The sequence below is a fragment of the Manacus candei genome, unplaced genomic scaffold (assembly GCF_025592945.1).
Source record: "Manacus candei isolate 608988 ecotype Guabito, Panama unplaced genomic scaffold, ASM2559294v1 h1tg000057l, whole genome shotgun sequence".
In the NCBI taxonomy this organism is placed as follows: domain Eukaryota; kingdom Metazoa; phylum Chordata; class Aves; order Passeriformes; family Pipridae; genus Manacus; species Manacus candei.
The window spans coordinates 1614617-1634792 of NW_026138105.1; the positions used below are offsets into that span (position 1 = coordinate 1614617).

Sequence of the window (20176 nt, forward strand, 5' to 3'; positions counted from 1 at the left end):
CCCAGGCACAGCAGGAAGTTCAGCACCTCTGGATGCAGGTGCTGGATGAAAAGCACCAGGAGAGGAGCCAGTGTAGGTGCAGCACTGGGATCTAACGCCAGGAACTGTCCTGTCTCCAGCCCAAGAAAAAGGAAACACAATATTTAAATGACAGGGAAATGAGTCAGAGGAAATGATCCTGCAGCAGGGGCAGGTGCAAGCTTGGTGAGTGCTGTTCCTGATGATGTGGAGCACCAAGCTCCAGGCTGCTCCTGGACTAGGAGCCCAGCCTAATACAGAGATGAGATTTTAGCAATTTGGAAGAGGAGTGATTTAGCAGGGAGTGCTGTTGCCATGGTGGCTCACAGGCAGAAGCAAGGCAAGATCTGTAGTGATGGTTGCCATAGATTTTATTACCCAAGAATAACTAGGAACAGTAAACTTGGTTTTACATAAGCAAGTGCTTTTCCTGTTAAAAAGGCAAAAAAATCAAAGCAAAATACAAGGTGAGAAATTAGTTTAGTAAAGGACAGTGTTTCTTTGGGCAGCATGAACAACACCAACTAAATCCAGGCAAGGAGCTTGAACTCAAGACGGCCTCTCCTGGGCTGGGGTCCTGAACCCACCCAGCTGCTGGGGTGTGAGCTGGATGCCACTGGCTGCAGGGCATGGATGGGCATTCCCACCCCTTGAGGAGCAGCAGGGAGTTTGGAGTAAGTCCCTATAAAATGGTGGAGTGTTTCCCTGATCTCTTTCTGCTGTTGGGAGCTGGGGTGCCCCAGTGGAGGGGGCTCAGCCAGGGAAGGACAGGCAGAGGGAGCCAGCACTTTCCCATGCTCCTGTTCCCTTAGCACTGAATTCCCAATTGCTTAAAACCTTGGGGCAGGTTCATTCAGTGGCACGTCCAGCCCAAGATGCCAAATTTCTGTGTTGTTAAGTGTCTCCTTCAGCAGCACAGGGTGAGTCTGGCTGAGCAGAGCTCTGGGTCACTGATAGAAGAGTGTGACTTGCAGCAATGGGTTGAGGTTTCTGCGTGGGGGCTGCAGGGCCTCAGCTGCTGGGGAGGCTGTGCTGACCCAGAAATCCACGTGCTGCCAGAAAGCCACTTTACCCACTTCAGGCTGGGGAGGGGAACTTGGGGCCCTATTTTATTTTCTAGCCCTGAGCCCAGAGCAGGGCTTGGAGGTGGGGAGGGCAGGTCATGGCACACCAAGGATTGTCCCCTGCATCCAAAAGGACCCCAATGGTGCTGCACCACCAGTTCCAAGAGCGATTGAATCTTCTCCCAAACATAATCAATCTCTTGCAAAACAGCACTGCCTGAGCTCAGGGCAGGCTTGGGGGAGGGTCCTGAGCCCCAAGAGCAGCACAAGGCCCAGAAGCCCTGTTGAACTCAAGTGCATTTCACACTGTCAAGGCAGTTACAGCTGACCAGAAACTTTCAAGTTTCAGCACAAACAGTAGCAGGACTTGCAGCTGTGGCAGGAGGCTGCCGAGTGTCTGTTCCCACAGCGGGGACACGGCAGGAAATGGCGGGGGGGGGAACACAGTCCACACTGCATAGCTGGGCCATGAGCTGTGCAGCAAATCCCAAAGACCTTCCTCAGGGTAGGATTGGGGGGTGGATGTTTGTGTGCATCAAAGGATCCTGACCTCTGGGGGGGGGGGGGGGAAGCAGGAGGGGAAAGGGTGGGGGGCATGGGGGGCAGCGGAGGTGGTGCTGGCTGAGCCAGGCAGTGTGTGCTTTGAAAGGTGGATGGTCCACACACCCAGTCTGGGCAACGAATGGTCCCACACTAGCAGCAGCTGCTGGGCCTGGATGGGCTGAGGGTGGGGATGGGACAGAGCTGGGGCTGCTCCCACCCGTAACCCAGCCTGGGGTGGGCACAGTGGGCAGTGCTGGTTGTAGGGCAGTGCTGGCTCTGGGGCAGTGCTGTCTAGCAAGGTACCTGTGCATGCCCATGAGTATCCCGAACACCGCCCTCTGCCCAGCATGTCTAGCACCACTCACCCACTGAGGGCAGCACCTGGCCCTGGTGCTGCTGCAGGTGAGGAGACACGCTGGGACATCCCCCCCTTCACTAAGACCACCCTGGGGATGGTGCATGTCCAGCTCAGCCTACATGTCCAGCTCAGCCTACAATTCCTGGTGTCAGCTCTGCTCCCGCTCTCATGTGCTGCCCATCCCTCCCACTTGCCCACCCACAAATCCCATGCAATGCCCAGTGCCTTGAGTGCCCACATGGATTTACCTGGGCCTGGTGCCCACACCAAGGGCCCCAGGGAGCTCAGCTGAGCGACCTGGGACTGAGTGAAAAGGAGAAACCCGGTCTAGTGTGTGCACGTCACAGGAAGCAGCAACCGCAGCTGCAGCACCTCAGAGCCCTCACGGCAGCACCGCTGGGAGCAGCCCCAGCGCTGGGACCCGACACCCAGCCCTGGAGCGGGCTGAGGGTGGACCAAAGGGTCTGGCAAGGGCAGCAATTGCCACCCACTGTGCCAGAGGGTCCCCGTGCACCCTGGTGTCCCGAGGCTCCACCATGCAGGGAGGGCTGAGCTGGCCGATGGCTGCTCGGGCCTGACAGCACCCAAATAATGGTGACAGCAGTGGAAGGCAGGTAAGTGGCGTTCACCTCTCGCTAGAGCAGGAACAGAGTCAGGGCAGGGAAGGAGGGGAGCTCAGCCTGGGACGGGTCCGGGTCACACAGAGCTCCAACTGCACCTCTCCATGGTCAAGGAACTGGAACAGGTGTTTTCCACAGCCCCTGAATCCCCCTGGGGACCAGCAGCTTGGGGCATTGGGATAGGTGCCCCAGGCCCTGGGGGACAGGGGGCTGGGGTGGTATGGCAGCATGCAGAGAGTGAGCCTGGCCAGGGGCTGTCCCCCATGAGGCTGCAGATGCCCCGTCCTGGGCAGTCCCCAGACATCCCACCCTCTGTGGTGGTGGGAGGGTGGTTTCCTCGAAGGGCTCCCCTGGGAGCTGCCAGCCAGGCTCAGCCCCAGCCCAAAGCCCTGCCCTGGACCGTGTCGGCATCATTCCATGGAAATGCCCTGCCCAGGACACAGGGTGGGGGATGTGACCCATGAGCCTGAGGCCCTCCATCCCTCCCAGACAGAGCAGCCCAGGGGCTGAACCCCAGGGATGGGGAATCTGCCTGGCCGGGAGAAGCCGCTCAGCATCGCATCAGCATCTGCTGACACCACACAGCCCCCGCTGCCGGCTCAGGCAGGTAAGTGCTGGGCCAACCCCCACCTCGTGCCGGGTCCTCCCGCCCCAGCTGGGGCTGGCACGGGGGGGGAAACTCTGAGCCCTCTCACCTTCCCTGCAGCCCCCAGCAGTTTCCAGGCCCTGGCCCTCTGTGACTTCCCCTCCGGTGCGGGGGTGGCCGCTGTGCTGAGGATGGGGGAGCAGCTCCGCATCCTCTCCGAGTAAGTCTCTGCACCAAGTGAGAGCTGACCAGCGTCCAGCCCGTGGGGCCACACTGGTGGCATCCACCCTGCGGGTCTCCTCCCGCACCCTGCAGCCCCAGCCCCTCAGGCCTGGTCATCCCTCTTCCCTGCAGGGACGGCGAGTGGTGGCTGGTGGTGTCCGAGGTGTCTGGCAAGGAATGCCACGTCCCCAGCAGCTGTGTGGCCAAGATCAGGCACGGGTAAATGCTGGGTGGGGTCTGTCCCAGGGAGGGTCCCGGGGACACGGCCCCACCGCCAGAATGTGGCCAATCCCAAGGCCAAACCCTGGCCACCGCACCAGGACCTCCTGCCCTGTGTCTCCCCCTGGGCCGTGGAGCAGTGCTGGGGCTGGGGGAGATGGCCCGGCGTGCTGGAGTGTCCCCAGGACGTGTGCTGCTGCACCCCGGGCTGTGCCCTGGGGTCCCTGCCAGCGCCCCTGCCCGCACAGGTGGCTGTACGAGGGCGTCAGTCGGCAGAAGGCGGAGGAGCTGCTGCTCCGTCCAGGCAACCACAGCGGGTCCTTCCTGATACGGGAGAGCCAGACCAGGCGAGGTGAGAGCCCTCGGGCCGGCTCCTGTTCCCCATTCCAGTCCTCCCCCGTGGGCTGCCAAGGAGCAGGGGGAGGGAACCCTCGCTCACACCTCCTGGCAATGGCCCTCCCCACGGGCTGCTCCTCGGTGTTGCTGCTCTCTCCCTTTGTGCTGAGCCCCTGCCACGGGGCCTCAAAAGAACAAACCACCATCGGCTTCCTACAGCTTTGGGTTACGAAGGGAAGTGATAAAGCTCAGCCCACAAAATGAAACAGGGCCCCGCCACACCAAGGGGACCCTGTGAGGGAGGCCGTGCTGGGTGCTGTGGTGCAGATGGCTGAGGCACTAAGGACATCTGATGTCCCAGCCCTCCCCCATCCCCGGGTTGGTTTGGAGGTCCTCACGGCCCGGGGCTGGCACAGGGATGCAGAGCTCCATGAGGAGAAGGGTGACACCACTCGTGTGACGGCAGAGCCCCGCAGGGTGTAAGAGAGCCCAGGCAGGGCGGTGGGGCGGGGTGGGTGCCCAGGGCAGCCCAGCCACGAGCCCTCGGCCCCGCGCCCTCCAGGCTGCTATTCACTGTCGCTGCGCCGCGGGGAACGCGCTGCCTGGGCCTCGGTGACTCACTACCGCATCCACCGGCTGGAGAACGGCTGGATCTACATCTCCCCCGGGCTCACCTTCCCCAGCCTGCACAGCCTGGTGGACCACTACTCTGGTAATGCCCCACCCGCCCCAGCACCCCGAGCCGTGTGTGTGGGGAGATGCCCCGGAGGGAGGGAGGGGGAGAAGGTGGCAGCCCCACCTGCCCAGGTGCCCGGGGGCTGCCGATGCTGATGCTGTTGGCCCGTGCCCAGAGTTCAGCGCGGGGCTGTGCTGCCCCCTCAGCCAGCCCTGCTCCACAGACGGCATGAGGGCGGCCCCGGCTCCAACACCGCCTCTCGTCAAGAAACCGTCGCTGCATTGGGACAAGATCGACAGGTGAGGACACCCGGGGCAGGAGCCGGGGCTCCCACAGCCCTGCCAGACCCTCGAGCTCTGGGGGCTGCCTGCTGACTGCCCCATCTGCCCCGAGCAGCTCCCTCCTGCTCTCGGAGAACGCATCCCCTCCGGAGGACTCCCCCTTCAGCCTGGGCCTGCGGGAAGCCATCAGCTCCTACCTGCTCCTCTCGGAGACCGACAACCCTGAGCCAGACCCCGCAGGGAACGGGGCAAAAAACAGCTGAGGACAGGCCCCAGCTGGCCAGAGCCTGTGCTGGACACCCATCCCCCAGCTCAGCCTTCACCTGCTTCCAGCCACAATCCCCAGCTCCTCGGTGCTGGGGAAACTGGGCCCGGACAGCCCACACCAAGGTGGGGCCAGGCACCGGTGCAGGAGGAAGGGGCTGCCCGAGGGCCCATCCTCCCCCGGGCTGGGCACTCTGGGATGGGATGTTTGAGCACCCAGAGCCCCTGGGAGGAGGAGGAGGCGGCAGAGGCTGCACAGAGAAGGAGCCCTGCCTGCCCCACAGGCTGCAACAGGACGCTCCTGGCATCTGCGCTGCCACAGCAGCAGAGAGGATGTAAACGCCCAACAGGCTAAATCCTGGCCCACGTGGAAAAACAGCCCAAGCCCGTCAGACCCCCCGAGTTCACGCTCAAACATTTTTGGGTGTGGGTGCCTGTGCAGGAAGGGCCTGTGAGCAGCAGCCACAGCCCCTCATGCTCTCACCCCCCCCAACTCACTGATCTGCTTGCTGGGACCAGAAGCCGGGGGAAACAAGCCTCTGACTGTGCTCAAAGCAGCTGATTTTTAAACCTTTTAACAGATGGATTGTAAGTCCCATAAAACAGGATCCTGCTGGAAATGCAGCAATAATCATCTGTAGTGTCTCAATTAAAAGGCATCTCCTTCACAGCTGAGAGTTGGTGAACACTTTGTGACCTGCCCCTGGGGTTGTTTCTTTGCTCCTGCCCCCAGCTGGGGTGAGCAGCCACAGGTCAGGGCTGGCCCTCTCTTCGGGCAAATTTATGAACCTAAGAGGTTTAAAAGTGTAATTTACTGTCACAACTGCTGTTCTAGGAATGATGGGGGAAGAAACAGGTCTGTGCCAGGAGTAGATTCAGAAAAGCAGAATGCAAACAACCCTCATGTACAACCCTGATCTCAGCTACCCCATGGGGCTGAGGGGCCTGGGCAGCAGCAGAAACACCTCAGAGCAGCCACACTCCTGAGCCTCCACTTTCAACACGCCCTTATCAGCAAAGCAGGGGTTCCTCTGTGGCCACAGGGTTCACTGCTCCGCGCTATCCCCTCTCTCTTCCTCCCCCCTCTGCACCCCAAGGCCAGTGCAGCAGGACCCCCCTTCCCCCAGGCTTGGACATGCTCCAGTCCCCTCCTCCTGTTCCTGTCTGATGAGCTCACTCTTGCAACCCACCATCACTTTCTCATTTCCTTCTCTGCCTAGAGCTTTACAGACCTGCTCAGCCCCAACCTTCAGCCCAGGTGGCTTCAGCACAGGACAGAAGCTGGGGTTTGCCCCTCAGCCTTGGCCTTGCTCCTGCTGTCACCCTTGGGGCCCCTGAGGCAACTCAAGAGGGTTTCTGCATCCTTTACTTTTGCCATAGACCCACGTGTGAAGTGAGGAAGGTCCTGGTCTCCTTCCTCCACCATGTGCACCCAGGTTGCTGGATGCATTTACACACATGGGTGGTTCTACTGCCACAATCAAGAGGCTGCTGCTCCTGTTATTTTTAACCTGGAGCCAGGTAATATGGGACAGATGTGGTTGGAAAGGCTGTTCAAATCCTGCCACATCACCAGCAGCCTCTGAGACCACCTTCCCTGTCCTGAGAGCTCCTTGTTCTGGGCACGTGCCACTCATGCTGGGAAATGGCCCAGCCCCATTCCCTGCCTCCCAGGGCTGAACACCGCAGCCTCTGAACCCCGTGGGCACAAGGCAGGTTTTAGCAGGTGACAGAAGCAGAGTGGGTCCAACAGCTCCCAGGAGCAGCAGTGCTCACTCAGCCAGGGAGGGGGGCCACGGGGCTCCTGTCCCAGGCAGTGCAGGACAGGGACACCGAGGGCTCTGAAGGGACTCAACAAGCCCTGACAAGACCCACGAGTGCCAGGGCAGGGGAGGAGCCACAGCTGGAGCCCTGGAGAGCCAGCAGGTCCTCCCTGGTGGTGTTCTGACTGCCCAGGACCCTCACAGGGAGAGGAGTTTCCCAGCTTCTTCCCCAGCTTCTCTCCTGAGGGGACTGTGAGCTGTGGCCACGTGAGCCATACTGTGGGGCAGCACGACCTTCCCCAGAGCCCTGTCACCACCCCCCTCTGAAGTGACAAGTACCTACTGACACCCAGATGTGCGACCCAGCCAGACAAGACTATGCACTGCCCTTCATCCCCCTCAAACCAAACTGAGCATCTTTCCCTGGAGCACCTGCCCAGCATTTGCTGGGATCAAAGGGACTTCTGAAGGGATTAAGAGGAGCTGCAAAGCAGGCAGTGTCTCCATCAGCTCTGAGCCTCTGTGCAAAGGACACAGTTGTGCCTGGAGCCCAGGCTCAGGGCAGCATCCAGCCAACCCTCACCCCAACAGACACAAGAGGGCACAGAAACCATCCCTTCAGGAGCAGGTCCTTCCCTAGTGTCCTTTGCCATGTCCGTACTCAAGCTCTAGGACTTAAAGCCACCAGTCTGAAAGCCCAGGAGGTACACACAGCTCCTATTCCTGAGCCCAGTGCAGCTCACATTTCCCCCCCCTCGATGGGAAACGGGGCCATGCAGGGCCTCAGGCCCAAGTGTGGAGCATTCCAAGGATCCATGGCCCCATCCAGCCCCTCCTGTCCAAAAACCTGAAGGCACACAAATACCACCAGCAGCAACACGCTGCAGGACAGGATGAATCCCAGTTTCGCTGGTTTGCTCTCAGTTTTTCTATCTGCATCTCTGCTCTACCAGGAAAGAAAATGTGGTATTTACTGTTACCTTGTCTGTTCAAACAGGACCTTGTTCTGGGTACCTGTGGCAGGTTTTACCCAGAACAAGAGCTGTACCTAGTTCCTTCACAAGAGCTGCTGTGCACCCTGAAGGATCAAGCACACAGATATGAAACACTCTGCTGAACCACTGCAGTGGCCTGCAGTGCTCAAGAACTCTGCCGAGGAAGCAGAGGCAGCCCCGGGCACGAGCACTCCTGCAGTCAGATGCAGCACCAGGGCCAGCAGGGCTGCTGCACTGCCAGCACAACGAGCACCAACACCAGCCATGGGCTGCACCCTGATCAACACCAGATCCTGCAATCACAGATCCTCTTCTGGGCAATTAACAGTGAGAACAGTAACATGGCTGTGTCTGATCTCTTCGGCTGAGCAGCTTCAAGGTGACTCTACCACAGGCAGGCTGACAGCTGACTGAGCCTCTGCTGCCAGAGTCAGCATCTGCAGGAGCCTTCAGACCAGGCAAGGAAATAAATCCCAGGGCACACTTTCCTGAAAACATGGCAAGCCATGGCACACTGAATTATGTCAAATTCAGACTGCAACTTCAAACCCCAATTTTGACATGTAAGTGATCAGCAAAGACCTGCACGAGCCATGAGACACGCCGGGATCTGCCACCAGTGGCTCACAAACCAGGCTCCAGCAGCCATGTGCCCTCCAGCCTTGAAATCCAGTTTTACAATAGTGGCTTTTTTTTGAGAAAGAAATTAGAAAGGAAAGTTTGTTAGGAGCAGGGAATACACTTGCTCTCCTGCTGGGGAAACAGGGGAAGAGACTGAACCAGAAATGCACCTGAAGGTACACCAATGCCTGCACTGCCTTCAGGCAGCCTGTGCCAGGTACACTGCTCCTCCAGCACTCACCAGCTTCCTCCCCTTCCCATGCCCACGTGTTTTCTCTGTATGGATTGTTCAAATGCATTGAGCTCCTTCCTTCAGCCCATCCCTAGTCCTGCACTGCCTCTGCCCCGCCAGGCTGCTCATCCAAATGGAACAAAGACGAGGGTCAGATCACACGTATCGAGCACTAATCCATTACATATATCAGGATTTGGGAATAGAATGTACAAGCTCCTCATTAAACAATACTGAACAAAACCCAGTACATAACAGTCTGCCTATTTCCAGATTTATATGACAAAAATCTGGAAAACAATAATTTCCAGACTTCAGGAACAGTTAAGTTCTATATACCTGACAAACTACAATACCTGCATTTCAATGCGATGTCAAGCAAAAAAGTCCAAAGTTATTTTATTGAGCAATCATTAATTGAAACAAAGACTTTACTAAGACTTATCCAACAAAAACCTATTTATTTATTCCAAACACCAAGATACAGAAGTTTTCAAGTTTTGCAAATATTGCTCCAAAGCAAAATTCTATGTACAGCCCCTCGGTTCTAATAGTGCATCAACAAAGACAAACACGCATATGTACCCACAGTGCAATGTTTGCTCAGTTCATCAAGGCTCCACGTTGCATTCACTTACCAGTGATTTAAAGAAACAAAAAAGTGACCTGTCAGCCTGAACAGTTGGTTCAGGTTAATAACAACAATGTGGAAACTTGCAAAAACAGGGACAGAAACGAACCCAGGCAGAGCACAAATGAAGAATCTTTCCTGATCAGGAGAAGTGCTACTCTATTTTAAATAAATATTTTCAGTCTTTATCTGTAAGGGCTTCCCCAGCACTACTGAAGGGAAACAAGTCTCCAGGATCTGCCATGTGATCTACCCATGGGAACCACCTTTTCCTCCAAACCTCCAGTACTGCCCTGAGCAAAAATTAACTGACAAGTAAAAACATACAGTGAGCAAACAGAAGCCATTGCTTGAGAAGTTGTTCCCCCCTGGAGCAAGAAGCCTGCCAGGGCCTGGGAGCACAGCTGAGCCGTGTCCTGCAAGGGTGGCAGGAGTGCTGATCACAGCCAGCACCCAGGGAGCTCCTGTCTGCTCCATCCCACCCCAAACATTCCCTCCTGGCTGGGGGGGCTGCTCGGATGCTGCTCTGCTGGTCTGGTCACTGTGACCTGCTCTAGAGCTACAGGTGAACTCAGGGGGTCTGACAGGAACGAGCCACGGTGTAATGGTCTCATCCTCAGAGAGCCAAGTGATCCTTAAATACCATGTAAGCTTTATTCCAACTGTGCTACAGAAAAGTAAGTTTATTTTTCTGCTGTACATATGTTGTATTCACTATATACCAACTAGTACTATAAAACTGAGACAAATTATTCCCTGAACTGAATCTTGGCACAAAAGCCTTAGTTACTACCTAGAGCAGCCTAATTATTTTGTCTTCTGAAGGAAATAAAATATTGACTGTGTAGATACTGTAACTCCTACAACAATATTGGATATTTCAAGTTTACATTATTCTTTGCAGAATACACATATTACAGATCTATATTCCAAATTAATGATTTGTACAGGTATGGGCCTTTCCATTAAAACTGTGCCTGAATGTTACCCTTTGGTAGTACCATTGCACACAATAAAATCAAGGTAACAAATCCAGCTTTTTAAGGACACCTTCTCACTGCAAAACCAGTTTACTACGTTCCACAGGAAACTGAACTCAGCAACGTTTGGGAAGGAAAACTAAAGTCACAGCCATTATTTCAGGAGCGGTGATTTGCAGCTGAAAGATTTTGAACGTCTCAAATACTCACGACTTTCCAAAGACTGTATAACATGACTGAACATCAGCAGCATTGTCACCTTGCTCTCACAAAGTACAAACCAGAAAATTAAAACTTAAGGTATAAAAAGGGATTTTGTGAACACAGATCATCTAAGATAATAACCCACTCGCTGTCTGCGAGGACAGCACCTCATGCATAGATCTTGAGGCTTTATTTACACCAATATAAAATAAACTGATTCCCCAAACCACACATTCATAGCGAGTCTTTACAACAAACACGTCCAGAGTATTGCAAAAAGTCTACATTTCCAAATATAACTGGAATGGCAATTATTAACAAATGGGTAGAAAATACATCACATCCATGACAGACCATGCTGCAGAGTGAGCTGGGAGCGCAGCTCCGGGCCTTTCCCGGCACATTCCGTCCTGCTGCAGGAGGCACAGGATGGCCGGAGCAAAGAGCTCAAGAATGCACATAAACACCACGTTCATGGGCTTCCCCAGTACCAAGTCATGTGACAGTGACAGGATAAATATGGAAAACAATCATTTATTCTGAAAATAAGTGCAATCCACCTGTGACCTCCTGCTACATTATTTACTGTAACAGAAGTGGGGGTCAGACCACCGTTACTTGCAAACCTCCACATAACACTTTATAGTTAAGAGCTGGACATTCATACTTACTAAGTCTGAAACTGTTATAACATTTCCTAATGATTAAATACTGAGTGCTAGTATGCATAAACCAGAAGGAATAAAACATGACACGAGTCACTTAAACTATGCAAAGTTATTTACAACCTCTGTCAACCAAACATTTTTGGCTCTTGGAACTCTGTTCTTCAGTGGCACAATTTTTAGTCAATTTAATGATGAACATGTCTACCGTTTCAGTGAGCAACTTTTAAGGAGTGAAAATTTAAGTATAATTTATCAACCGACATCCAACCTCTGGAGAAAAGGGTATGGCCTCTTCCACAGCGTTGTAATTGCCTAATAAACCCAAAATAACCTTTTAGCTGTTCTTTGAACAACACTTCTGCACAAGTCCCCGAAGTCAATCTGCATCCCGTGCAACCAGCATGCCAACGTGATGTACAGATCCAGAGCTGCTCCAGCTTCGTGCCCAGTGGCAGTGCCCCTGCCCAGCCTCACGTGGAGCAGCACAGGGCGATCTGCTGCACTTTGCCCAGGTCCGTTATCAGCTGCTTTATACAGTGTTTGAGCTGGGGCAGTCGAGCCAGTGGTTCGGGGGGTTCCAGCTCTCCTGTGTAATCCAGCCAACTCTCCAAAACTGCAAAGAAAAACACAACTGTCACTACTGCAGTTCTCAGCAAACAGCTCATCTGAAGTCACAAAACAGGAGTTCTTTAATCTTTTGTAAATCTCGAGAGAGCAGTGGGCAATGTTTTTCACATTTGGTTATTTGAGAAATCAGAAAAACAGGCCCCTCACACCAATTAACTTTTGATACATGACAAAATAATTCACATGGGGGTGGGAGGGAAGCTGATGCTCCTAGGAAAAAGCAGGAGAGGAAAACTCAGGACCAGATATTGTGAAATCTGGTGCTAAACATCCTCTGATCTGTGTCAATTCCAGAGCAAGGACACTGAGGTACAGGCAGTTTATACCATCAGAGTACCTTTAGGATCCCCATTAGATACCACTGAAGATCCTGAAAGGATGGGACTGTGGTAATGAAAGAAATCTGTTATCAGTACAGAACACAACTGGTCAAGACACATAGAAGTGGGTAACACAAATGGGGGTAAAAGGAAAATGAACTCCTGCTCTAAAGCTTCTCAGTGGGAAACAAGAACCAGAAATCCCACTGAGCAGAAGACAACTCAGGTCTGACTTAACAGGCCAACTAGGAAGGTGGTCAGGTCGAACTGTGATGAGTTCATGGGATGTTGACACCAGATGGAGACTGAAACCCTGAAGACAGAAAAAAAAGCTCTGCCAAGAGCAGCCACCACCACTGCCCAGATCAACAGGTGAGTTCAGCCCAGGGGCAGGACCTGCTGCAGAACTGGTGGGCATTGCCCAGCCTGGCAGTGAGGAGATGCCTGCTCAGAGCAGAAATCCCTTGCACAGCCCCCTGCTCAGCAGCACATAAAAGAGTCCAACTTTTGGGACCCAGAGTTGCTTCATTTATGAAACAGGCATTGATTACAGGCCTGACTGATCTTCACTACCTGAAATATCCCTTCAGTTGTTCAGCTTTTCAGTACCTTACTTACAAAGGGAGGGCTCTTACTTGGGCAAAGATTGTATTCCCAACACCCCTGAAAGAAAAGCTGCTGTTGTAACCACTACACAACCAACCATGAGACTCAACAATGTAAAGAGAAAGAACTATCCTGGATCATTTAATCCAACACAAAGGGTTTAACACAAAGGGTTTGGAAGTCTTCCACTACTAGGAAAACAAATCTCAAAAGACCCTTAAGTGAAGAATTTGGAAGAGACAGGAAAGGATAAGAGCCTTGTGGCCCGAAGAAGCCACCTGGAATGGGCTGACACAGCCAGCAAGGCCCCGAGGAACAGGGAAGTGCAGATACACAGGAGAGTTTTGGAAAATGACAAAAACCTGAAAGCAAAAAGACATCTGATGCAGCTATTTAGAGATGACCTAACAAGAACTTGTTCTGTGAAATTCTGCTCTGTTTGAAAATCCACCCCCCACATCAGCAGCGTATCTATTTTCTATAGGAAATGTGATAAAGAAACACCTATCTCTTTGTAGGTCTGCAGAAGTAAAATTCTGGTTAACATGTTTTGAACAGGTAGCTCAGCTAAATATTCTTTTAAATACTACTTACCATCTAGCTCCTTCTCAATGAAATCCATTCTGTGTATGACTTCATCTTGCAGAGATTCCACGTGGGCTAGAAGATTGAGCTGCCACTGCAGCTGCGAGTTCACAACTCCTTCCTTGCCTTTCTCCATGAGCTTCATTTCAATCGCTTCCTCTGGAGAGACTTTCTTCGACACGGCCTCTCTCACCTGGCAGAGATGCACACGTGAGGATCTGCTACAGTGAAGAGAACTGGGGAGCCAAACTGCCTGGGCTTGCCAGGCCCCCACGCTGAGCGCTCCGCTCATCTCGGGCCAGCGGGGAGAGACACAGACCAGACAGTGCTGTTAACCTGGTTTGGGCAAGAGGATCTAAATACAGACATACTTTTATAGGTATTCTGCTAAGAACTATTCTCTGCACTTCACAAGCATCTGATGTGCTGGAGGTAACACACATGGGTAGTTATGTCCCTGCCACCCTCCATCTGGAAGGTTCTGCACTGAATCTGTGCATCCCAGGGAACGCTGAGGCCGTTTTTCACCTGCCAGCCATCAGCTAAAGAGCAAACAATTCTGCAGCGAGAAGAGACTTTTCCTTAAGGAATCTATTCTCAATTCTACTAAAACTTTCACTGAAGCATCTCAAGCATTACCACCCTTTACAAAACGTGACCACACCATCAACAGTGTTGATTCTACTTGTCTACTTTTTTCATCCTTCTGCTGAAATAGGACAAGATGTAGAAAATGGTTCTTTTAGACTGAAGAAATAAAATATTTTCTTCAGTGGGAAACATAACACAATCTTGATTGGTAGAGAATTCAAAAATAACAAGTTTCAGCTTACATATGCATGAAATAAAAGTTCCCCACACCTTTAACCTAAAAAAAGGGAGCTCAGTATTTCACAGAATCATAAAATTGTACAGTAGTTTGGGTTGGAAGAGGTCTTTAAAGGTCATCCAGTCCAACCCCTCTGCAGGGACACTTTCCACTGTCCCAGGTTGCTCCAAGCCCCATCCAACCTGGCCTTGGACACTTCCAGGGATGGGGCAGCCACAGATTCTCTGGGCAACCTGTGCCAGGGTCTCCCCATCCCCATAGGGACGGATTCCTTCCCAATATCCCATCTCACCCTGCCCTCTGGCACTGGGAAGCCATTCCCCCTTGTCCTGTCCCTCCATCCCTTGTCCCCAGTCCCTCTCCAGCTCTCCTGGAGCCCCTTTAGGCACTGGAAGGGGCTCTCAGGTCTCCCTGGAGCCTTCTCTTCTCCAGCTCTCCCAGCCTGGCTCCAGAGCAGAGGGGGGTCCACCCATTTCCCAGAGCATTACTAACATTCCTCAGCCCACATTTCACATGAATTGCCACTAACAGAAGCACCCTAGTGTTTATTTCTATATTTAACACACAAAAGGAAGCAGCAATGAACTGCCAGTGGACCACAATGCATGGTCCATACCTTTCGAGTGACTTGAGGTCCAGAAGTCAACCTAGTTTTTTAAATTATAATATGAAATGAAGGAATTGATCACATCTATCATTTTAACTCTTACTGGCAACTTAACTTTAACAGCACAAAAAAAAACGTAATACAAACCAAATACTATTAAAAAAGGTAGAGGTTTGCTCTTTGCCAGGCAAACACATGCTCTTTGCAGAGAGGTCTATTTTAATACAAATACCTTGGAGTAATTGTGTTTGGATTCATTTTCCATCTTGCATATTTCTTGGTCCAGATTCCAGCCAAATCTCTCTGACAGGGCATCATCTCCATTTTCCCTTATTCTATTTACTCCATCATCCATGGCTGAACCTCTTGTTTCCACAACCAGCCTCTGCTCTATGGCAGGGTAGTAGGCCCGAGGCTTCTGGTAACAGTGTTCACTTGTAATGTAAGATTCCTCCACAGAAGGAATGGTTGAGGGTTTCTCAACTGTCCCATTCCAAGTTCTATAACTTGCTGTCTCCTCTTTGCAACAGTTTTCCTCAAAGTGAATGATGTGTTTTGTATGGATTTTTTCATCCACTGTGATGTGCTTCCACGGATGACACCAAAGCTTTAGGTCAGGATGTTCTTTATTTCTGTTCAAACAAAAAAAAGTACACCACCCATTCAAAGTGACTGAGCAAACCATCCTGTTACACAAGGCAATCAAATAAAAATATTTGAACCACTACATGCTAAGTCATCATAATGACTAAAAAATGCCCAAGTACTCTGAAATAAGTTTCACTGACCTCAACTGTGTATGTTCCTACAATGTTCTGTTAGGTTCACTATTTTCATTTCTATAACGTGGTACATAGGCCAAATGTTGGCATTAAGAAAAAATTTGAAAAGTAAGTTGCAAATAGACACATACAATTTCTCACCAATGTTGCCCTTGATGAACATTTTGCTTTTTACGAACAGCAGAAATTAATTTTAACTGGGATATTTTTAGCAAGGTATGGTACAACAACATACCATTGTCTCCTCCACCTATTCTGATAAAAAGTTTTATCTTAGTTGTTTTCAAATTGACTAATCTGTTATTTATTCCAGCAGAAGGGACAACTACACATATCAGGTTACACAGATACAACCAACAAAAAATTTAGACTGAGCATTGTAACTGATGTTCTTCCACATGTGTGTCAGGCATCAAACCAGCAGTACAAGGAGAGCAAAGTAGAGCAAACCCTGACCCTACAGCACCTGCACTGGGCTGCACAGAGAGGGGGGCTGCCCCAAAGCCCCCCTCTCTGCTTCCTTGCAAAGGTGGATGGACTTATTCCATTCAGCTGATCCCGCTTTTCCAGCTGCTCACCAAAGCACTCAACAACACATGAGCAGTTCACTTGTGAAGTAACTGCTCTCTTGCCCATCCTACAGCAGCTCAGGTTCTTCCATGTCTCTCAGAGGGAAGCACAGCACAGCTGCCAAGGACCTGCTCAGACACCTCCCGACAGCACCTCTGCCTCCAGCACCGGCGCGGCAGGGATGGGTCTCCCTGGCCACTCTCAGGCATGCCTGCAAAACTGAGCCAGGGGATCACTCACCAAAGGGTTCTGCTCTAGCCCCACTCATCTGCTACACCTAAGACACTATTTTGCTCAGCAAAGAGCAAGGGATAACTTTACGGAAGACAGAGAATTGAAAAATGATGCACTGGTTACGTAAGGATGAAAATTCCAGCACTAATACTTGAGTAACCTTTTAACTCCTGCCTGCTGAAGGTTCTCCCTCCCATAGCACTGCCACTGTCACCTTGGATCCTTTGCCAACTCCTTGAAACACTGAGCAATGCTCTCCTAATAATTTCAGGCAGCTGTGAAATCATCTCCTCTCCTCTAGATGGTAGATCTGCATCAACAATATATATATATTATATATATAATAATTCTTTTAATTCAGTAATTTTTCAAATTGTCTCTGATTTATGTGATGACAAAGAAAACAGGGGCTGAAGCTTTTAACCAGATGATCCAAACAGGACTGCAGCCCACCTTTAACTAACCCAGGCCATTACACTGACTTCAGCATGGGAGAGAAAAGGAACAAAACCTGTAACAAGCATCACGTACTTGTCCTGTGCTCCATACCTCAGCACTACATAAATCTCAATTCACAATCAGAAAATCAGAATTTGAAGTCTCACTCTTTAACAAAAGGCCCAAGGAGTGGCCTTATATTTATGTTCCAGTCTCCAAAGAGGGAAGGGATTACTTGCAGATCTGACTTCAGGATCTCGTAATGGAAAAGCAAAACCTTATGTTAAAATTGCTACTCTCTTGTTTCAAGCATTATTCCACTGTTTGAGCATTTCCAGTCCTGCCAGTGGACCTCCTGCATCACCACAGATAAGAGGAAAAGGTCTAAAGAACCCTGAAAGCACTAAAAGCTTTGCTTTCCAAATGGCTACTGCTGTGCAATTTATCAACTAATAAATTATAACGATGGAATTCAATCAATTTAAAACTGCTGGATTTGAGTTAAGAAAAAGTTTTTTCAGTCGTCACAACCTAAGGATGACTTTGAACAGGAAAAGATGCAGAAAACTTGATTTTATACAAAGAAAATCAAGATTTATATAAATTATTATATTATTTTCTTCAGCTATAGTTGTAATGACCTTTGCACAGAAGGTGCATCTGCTCTCCCACTGCAGCAGAGCGACACACCACACCCAATAAAAACATCTGATTCCTGATGGAGAAGCTACAATTAAATTTACTGAAATGGAGAAGGTAAGTGCTGTAAGAATGTTGCCACAGGTTATATACCTATCCTCCTCTTCTTACTTCGATCTATTTAGGTGCTTCAGGAGAAGCTGCTGTTATTAGTTTTTTCCCTCTTTCTACTTTCCCAACCCTTTTATACACGTGGTCAATTGACACTCAACACACTCCAATAGCTTTTAAGCAGCCAAGCCCTTTTCCAAGATCACATCAGCAATTCAAACTACGTTATAAATCCACAAAGCAGCACAAACCTAAGTCTGAATTTGTGACTATTTTTCTACTTGCAATGTAACTGCCCCTGAGAAGTGCCAGCAGGCACTGAAATGTGCTTACTGCAAAATGCTCATCTTCAGCTGCAGCCCGTGCAGCACCTCGATCACTCTCTGCACGTCCCCCAGCAGCTGGTGAGTGGCCACGATCTTCTTGGCATTCTGGTGGGAATAATTTTCTTCCAAAAATGCTAAGCCATGCATATGACCATTGCTTAACCACTCCTTCTCATACCAATACTTTAAGCTGGACCTCTGACCTAAAGTGAGAGTAACGAGTGAGTTAAAATGAAGCATTAACTGTGGTATGTTAACATGACTGATAGTAATTCTGATTATCTCCAAGCATTGCAAAAGCTTATTTGTTCTTACCAACAGCACCACTAAAGGTCCTATAAAAGCAGACAAAACTCTGAAGAAATGAAGACCTTGTAAAGTGGGAACTCAAAAACCTCTGCCCAACTGTAAAACCAATCAGACCACAAATTCCATCAAAGGACATCCAGCAACAAGCAGCTGCAGCTGAGGCAGAGAAAGGCATATCTTAGCAGGACATCACACTGTCTAGTCTAACCATGGTTATGACAAACCACGGTCTGAATGCGGGTCTCTGTAGACAGCAGAACACAGAAAAAGGCAATGAACTTCCTTTCCCAGTGGTCTTATTTCTAAACATCACACGTGTATTAGTACAGGTATTTAAAACTACATTTTAAAGGAACCAATGATGAGGTTCTGATGGAAAATCTCCTAAGTTAGGCTATTAATGATGGTAATTGTAGCTTAAGAGGTTGGAGTATCAACAACTGAAATGAAATGTTAAATGTGATAAATGCATCAGTAAAAGTAACTTAAGCTGCCAAAAAATGGTATTAGCAGGAAAGAGTAGAACTGTAGATGCTTGCTAAATTGCAAACACACAAACAAATATGCAACAAAAGCTCCCTCACACCCTGTAAAATGTACTGTTACAACAGATGTTCTCAGCAGACAGCTCAGCACCCTGAGAAACAGTCACTGCCCTACATAGAGCCCAGGCAGCAAGCCCCCAAACCCAGGGATAATGCTGGAGCACAGACTGAGAACAGCCCCAAAAAGCTCTCCAATACACACAGGCCAATACTGACTGGAGGTTTCAGCAGTTAAGGAGAAACTAAAAAAAATGAAAAGAGTAAGGACAAGGGATGGCACTACAGGGGTGTTAAGTGGCATCAGAAATCAACCCAGGGAAGAAGGAATTTTCAAGGCTGTAACAGCTGAGCCCACACTGTACAAAGAAGGAAGGAACTCTCCTAGGTATGGTCAGGACCACGTTGGACATGTTCCTGACACACCTACATTAGCCCTCCCTCATTTATCTCTGCATTAGAGAAGCTGCCATCTGTAACAGAAAATAAAGTTCAGTCCAGAAGAATAAAATGGAGACTTTTAGAACTTCATGGTCACCTGAACAACTGAGATGATGTGTACCCTGAGGTAAAAAGTGCTCCCTTTTGAGGTGTAGCTTGAATGAATCAGTCACATAAGCATCTTGATCATGATTAAGCAGGGGTAAATGTTAACAAATGTCTTAAAAATCCCACTTGACTCAAAGAGAATTGAGTAAAATAGCAGTTCGTACAGTTTTGAGACAAAATTACACCAAATTTGCTTTTATTTCCAGAAGTGTAAGTGGTGCTGTAACACATCTCAGCAGTTTAGACTGGGGAAAGCTCCTAAAAAAGATTTTGCTGAATTGCCATGCCCAGTTTTAAAAGCCACTTCTTTGTAGATCCACAGAGCCTATTAGCTTATTTCAAGCCAAAAGCAGAGTCACTGAAATTGAGAAGCTATCAATGCAGTTAAAAAGTTGGACATTTTCCTTGTTGAAAACAGAGGTACAAATTAGGTTCCCCCAATGTAAATTTTAGAACCTTCAAAGGAAGTTAATGATTTAATAAGCAAATTAAGTTGTAATCAGTTTTTGCACAAAAGCATTCTGATGTTCAAGTGTGATGACAGTTTGCATGTGCATTTTAGTTACATTTAAAACTAACTTCAGTTGACACAAAGCAAAATATCTTGAAAACAAAGGGTTAAAATCCTAGAAGCAAGATACTGTAAAAAAGTCCCTTAAATGTACTGTTATCTGTGTAGTGAAACAGTTTAAAATTTAAGTGTGGCATGTCTTTCTTGCTGTGAGTACAAACATCAGTAAACCAACTACACAAATCCATGAGTTAAGGTACAAAAGAGCTGGTATCTTTCAACAGCCAAAAAAATCTGAGATCACAATCCA

General features: G+C 49.9%; 2 protein-coding genes across 16 annotated transcripts in view; one reads left to right on the forward strand and one right to left on the reverse strand.

Moving 5' to 3' along the window:
* The first annotated feature begins 1878 nt into the window (after positions 1-1878).
* SLA2 (Src like adaptor 2) lies at positions 1879-6241 on the forward strand. 3 transcript variants are annotated; one of them, XM_051803326.1, is made up of 8 exons: positions 1879-2597; positions 3093-3210; positions 3310-3409; positions 3544-3630; positions 3879-3982; positions 4529-4678; positions 4818-4941; positions 5039-6241. In XM_051803326.1, the coding sequence occupies exons 2-8, from the start codon at positions 3123-3125 to the stop codon at positions 5184-5186; spliced, it is 801 nt and encodes a 266-aa protein (XP_051659286.1). In that variant the 5' UTR covers positions 1879-2597; positions 3093-3122; the 3' UTR covers positions 5187-6241. The 3 variants fall into 3 exon arrangements, with proteins under 3 accessions (XP_051659286.1, XP_051659284.1, XP_051659285.1); XM_051803324.1 differs by having other exon boundaries at positions 3093-3409; XM_051803325.1 differs by lacking the exon at positions 1879-2597 and having other exon boundaries at positions 2674-3409.
* A 2931-nt stretch (positions 6242-9172) lies between these two features.
* PHF20 (PHD finger protein 20) overlaps positions 9173-20176 on the reverse strand; it is a 67800-nt gene continuing 56796 nt past the window's right edge. For all 13 annotated transcript variants that reach the window (XM_051803303.1, XM_051803297.1, XM_051803296.1 and 10 more), the window contains 4 exons: positions 17963-18158; positions 15088-15487; positions 13429-13612; positions 9173-11894 (listed from right to left, as the gene is read on the reverse strand). In XM_051803303.1, the coding sequence (XP_051659263.1) occupies positions 11752-11894; positions 13429-13612; positions 15088-15487; positions 17963-18158 (923 nt within the window). In that variant the 3' untranslated portion in view covers positions 9173-11751. The remainder of the gene's footprint in view (positions 11895-13428; positions 13613-15087; positions 15488-17962; positions 18159-20176) is intronic.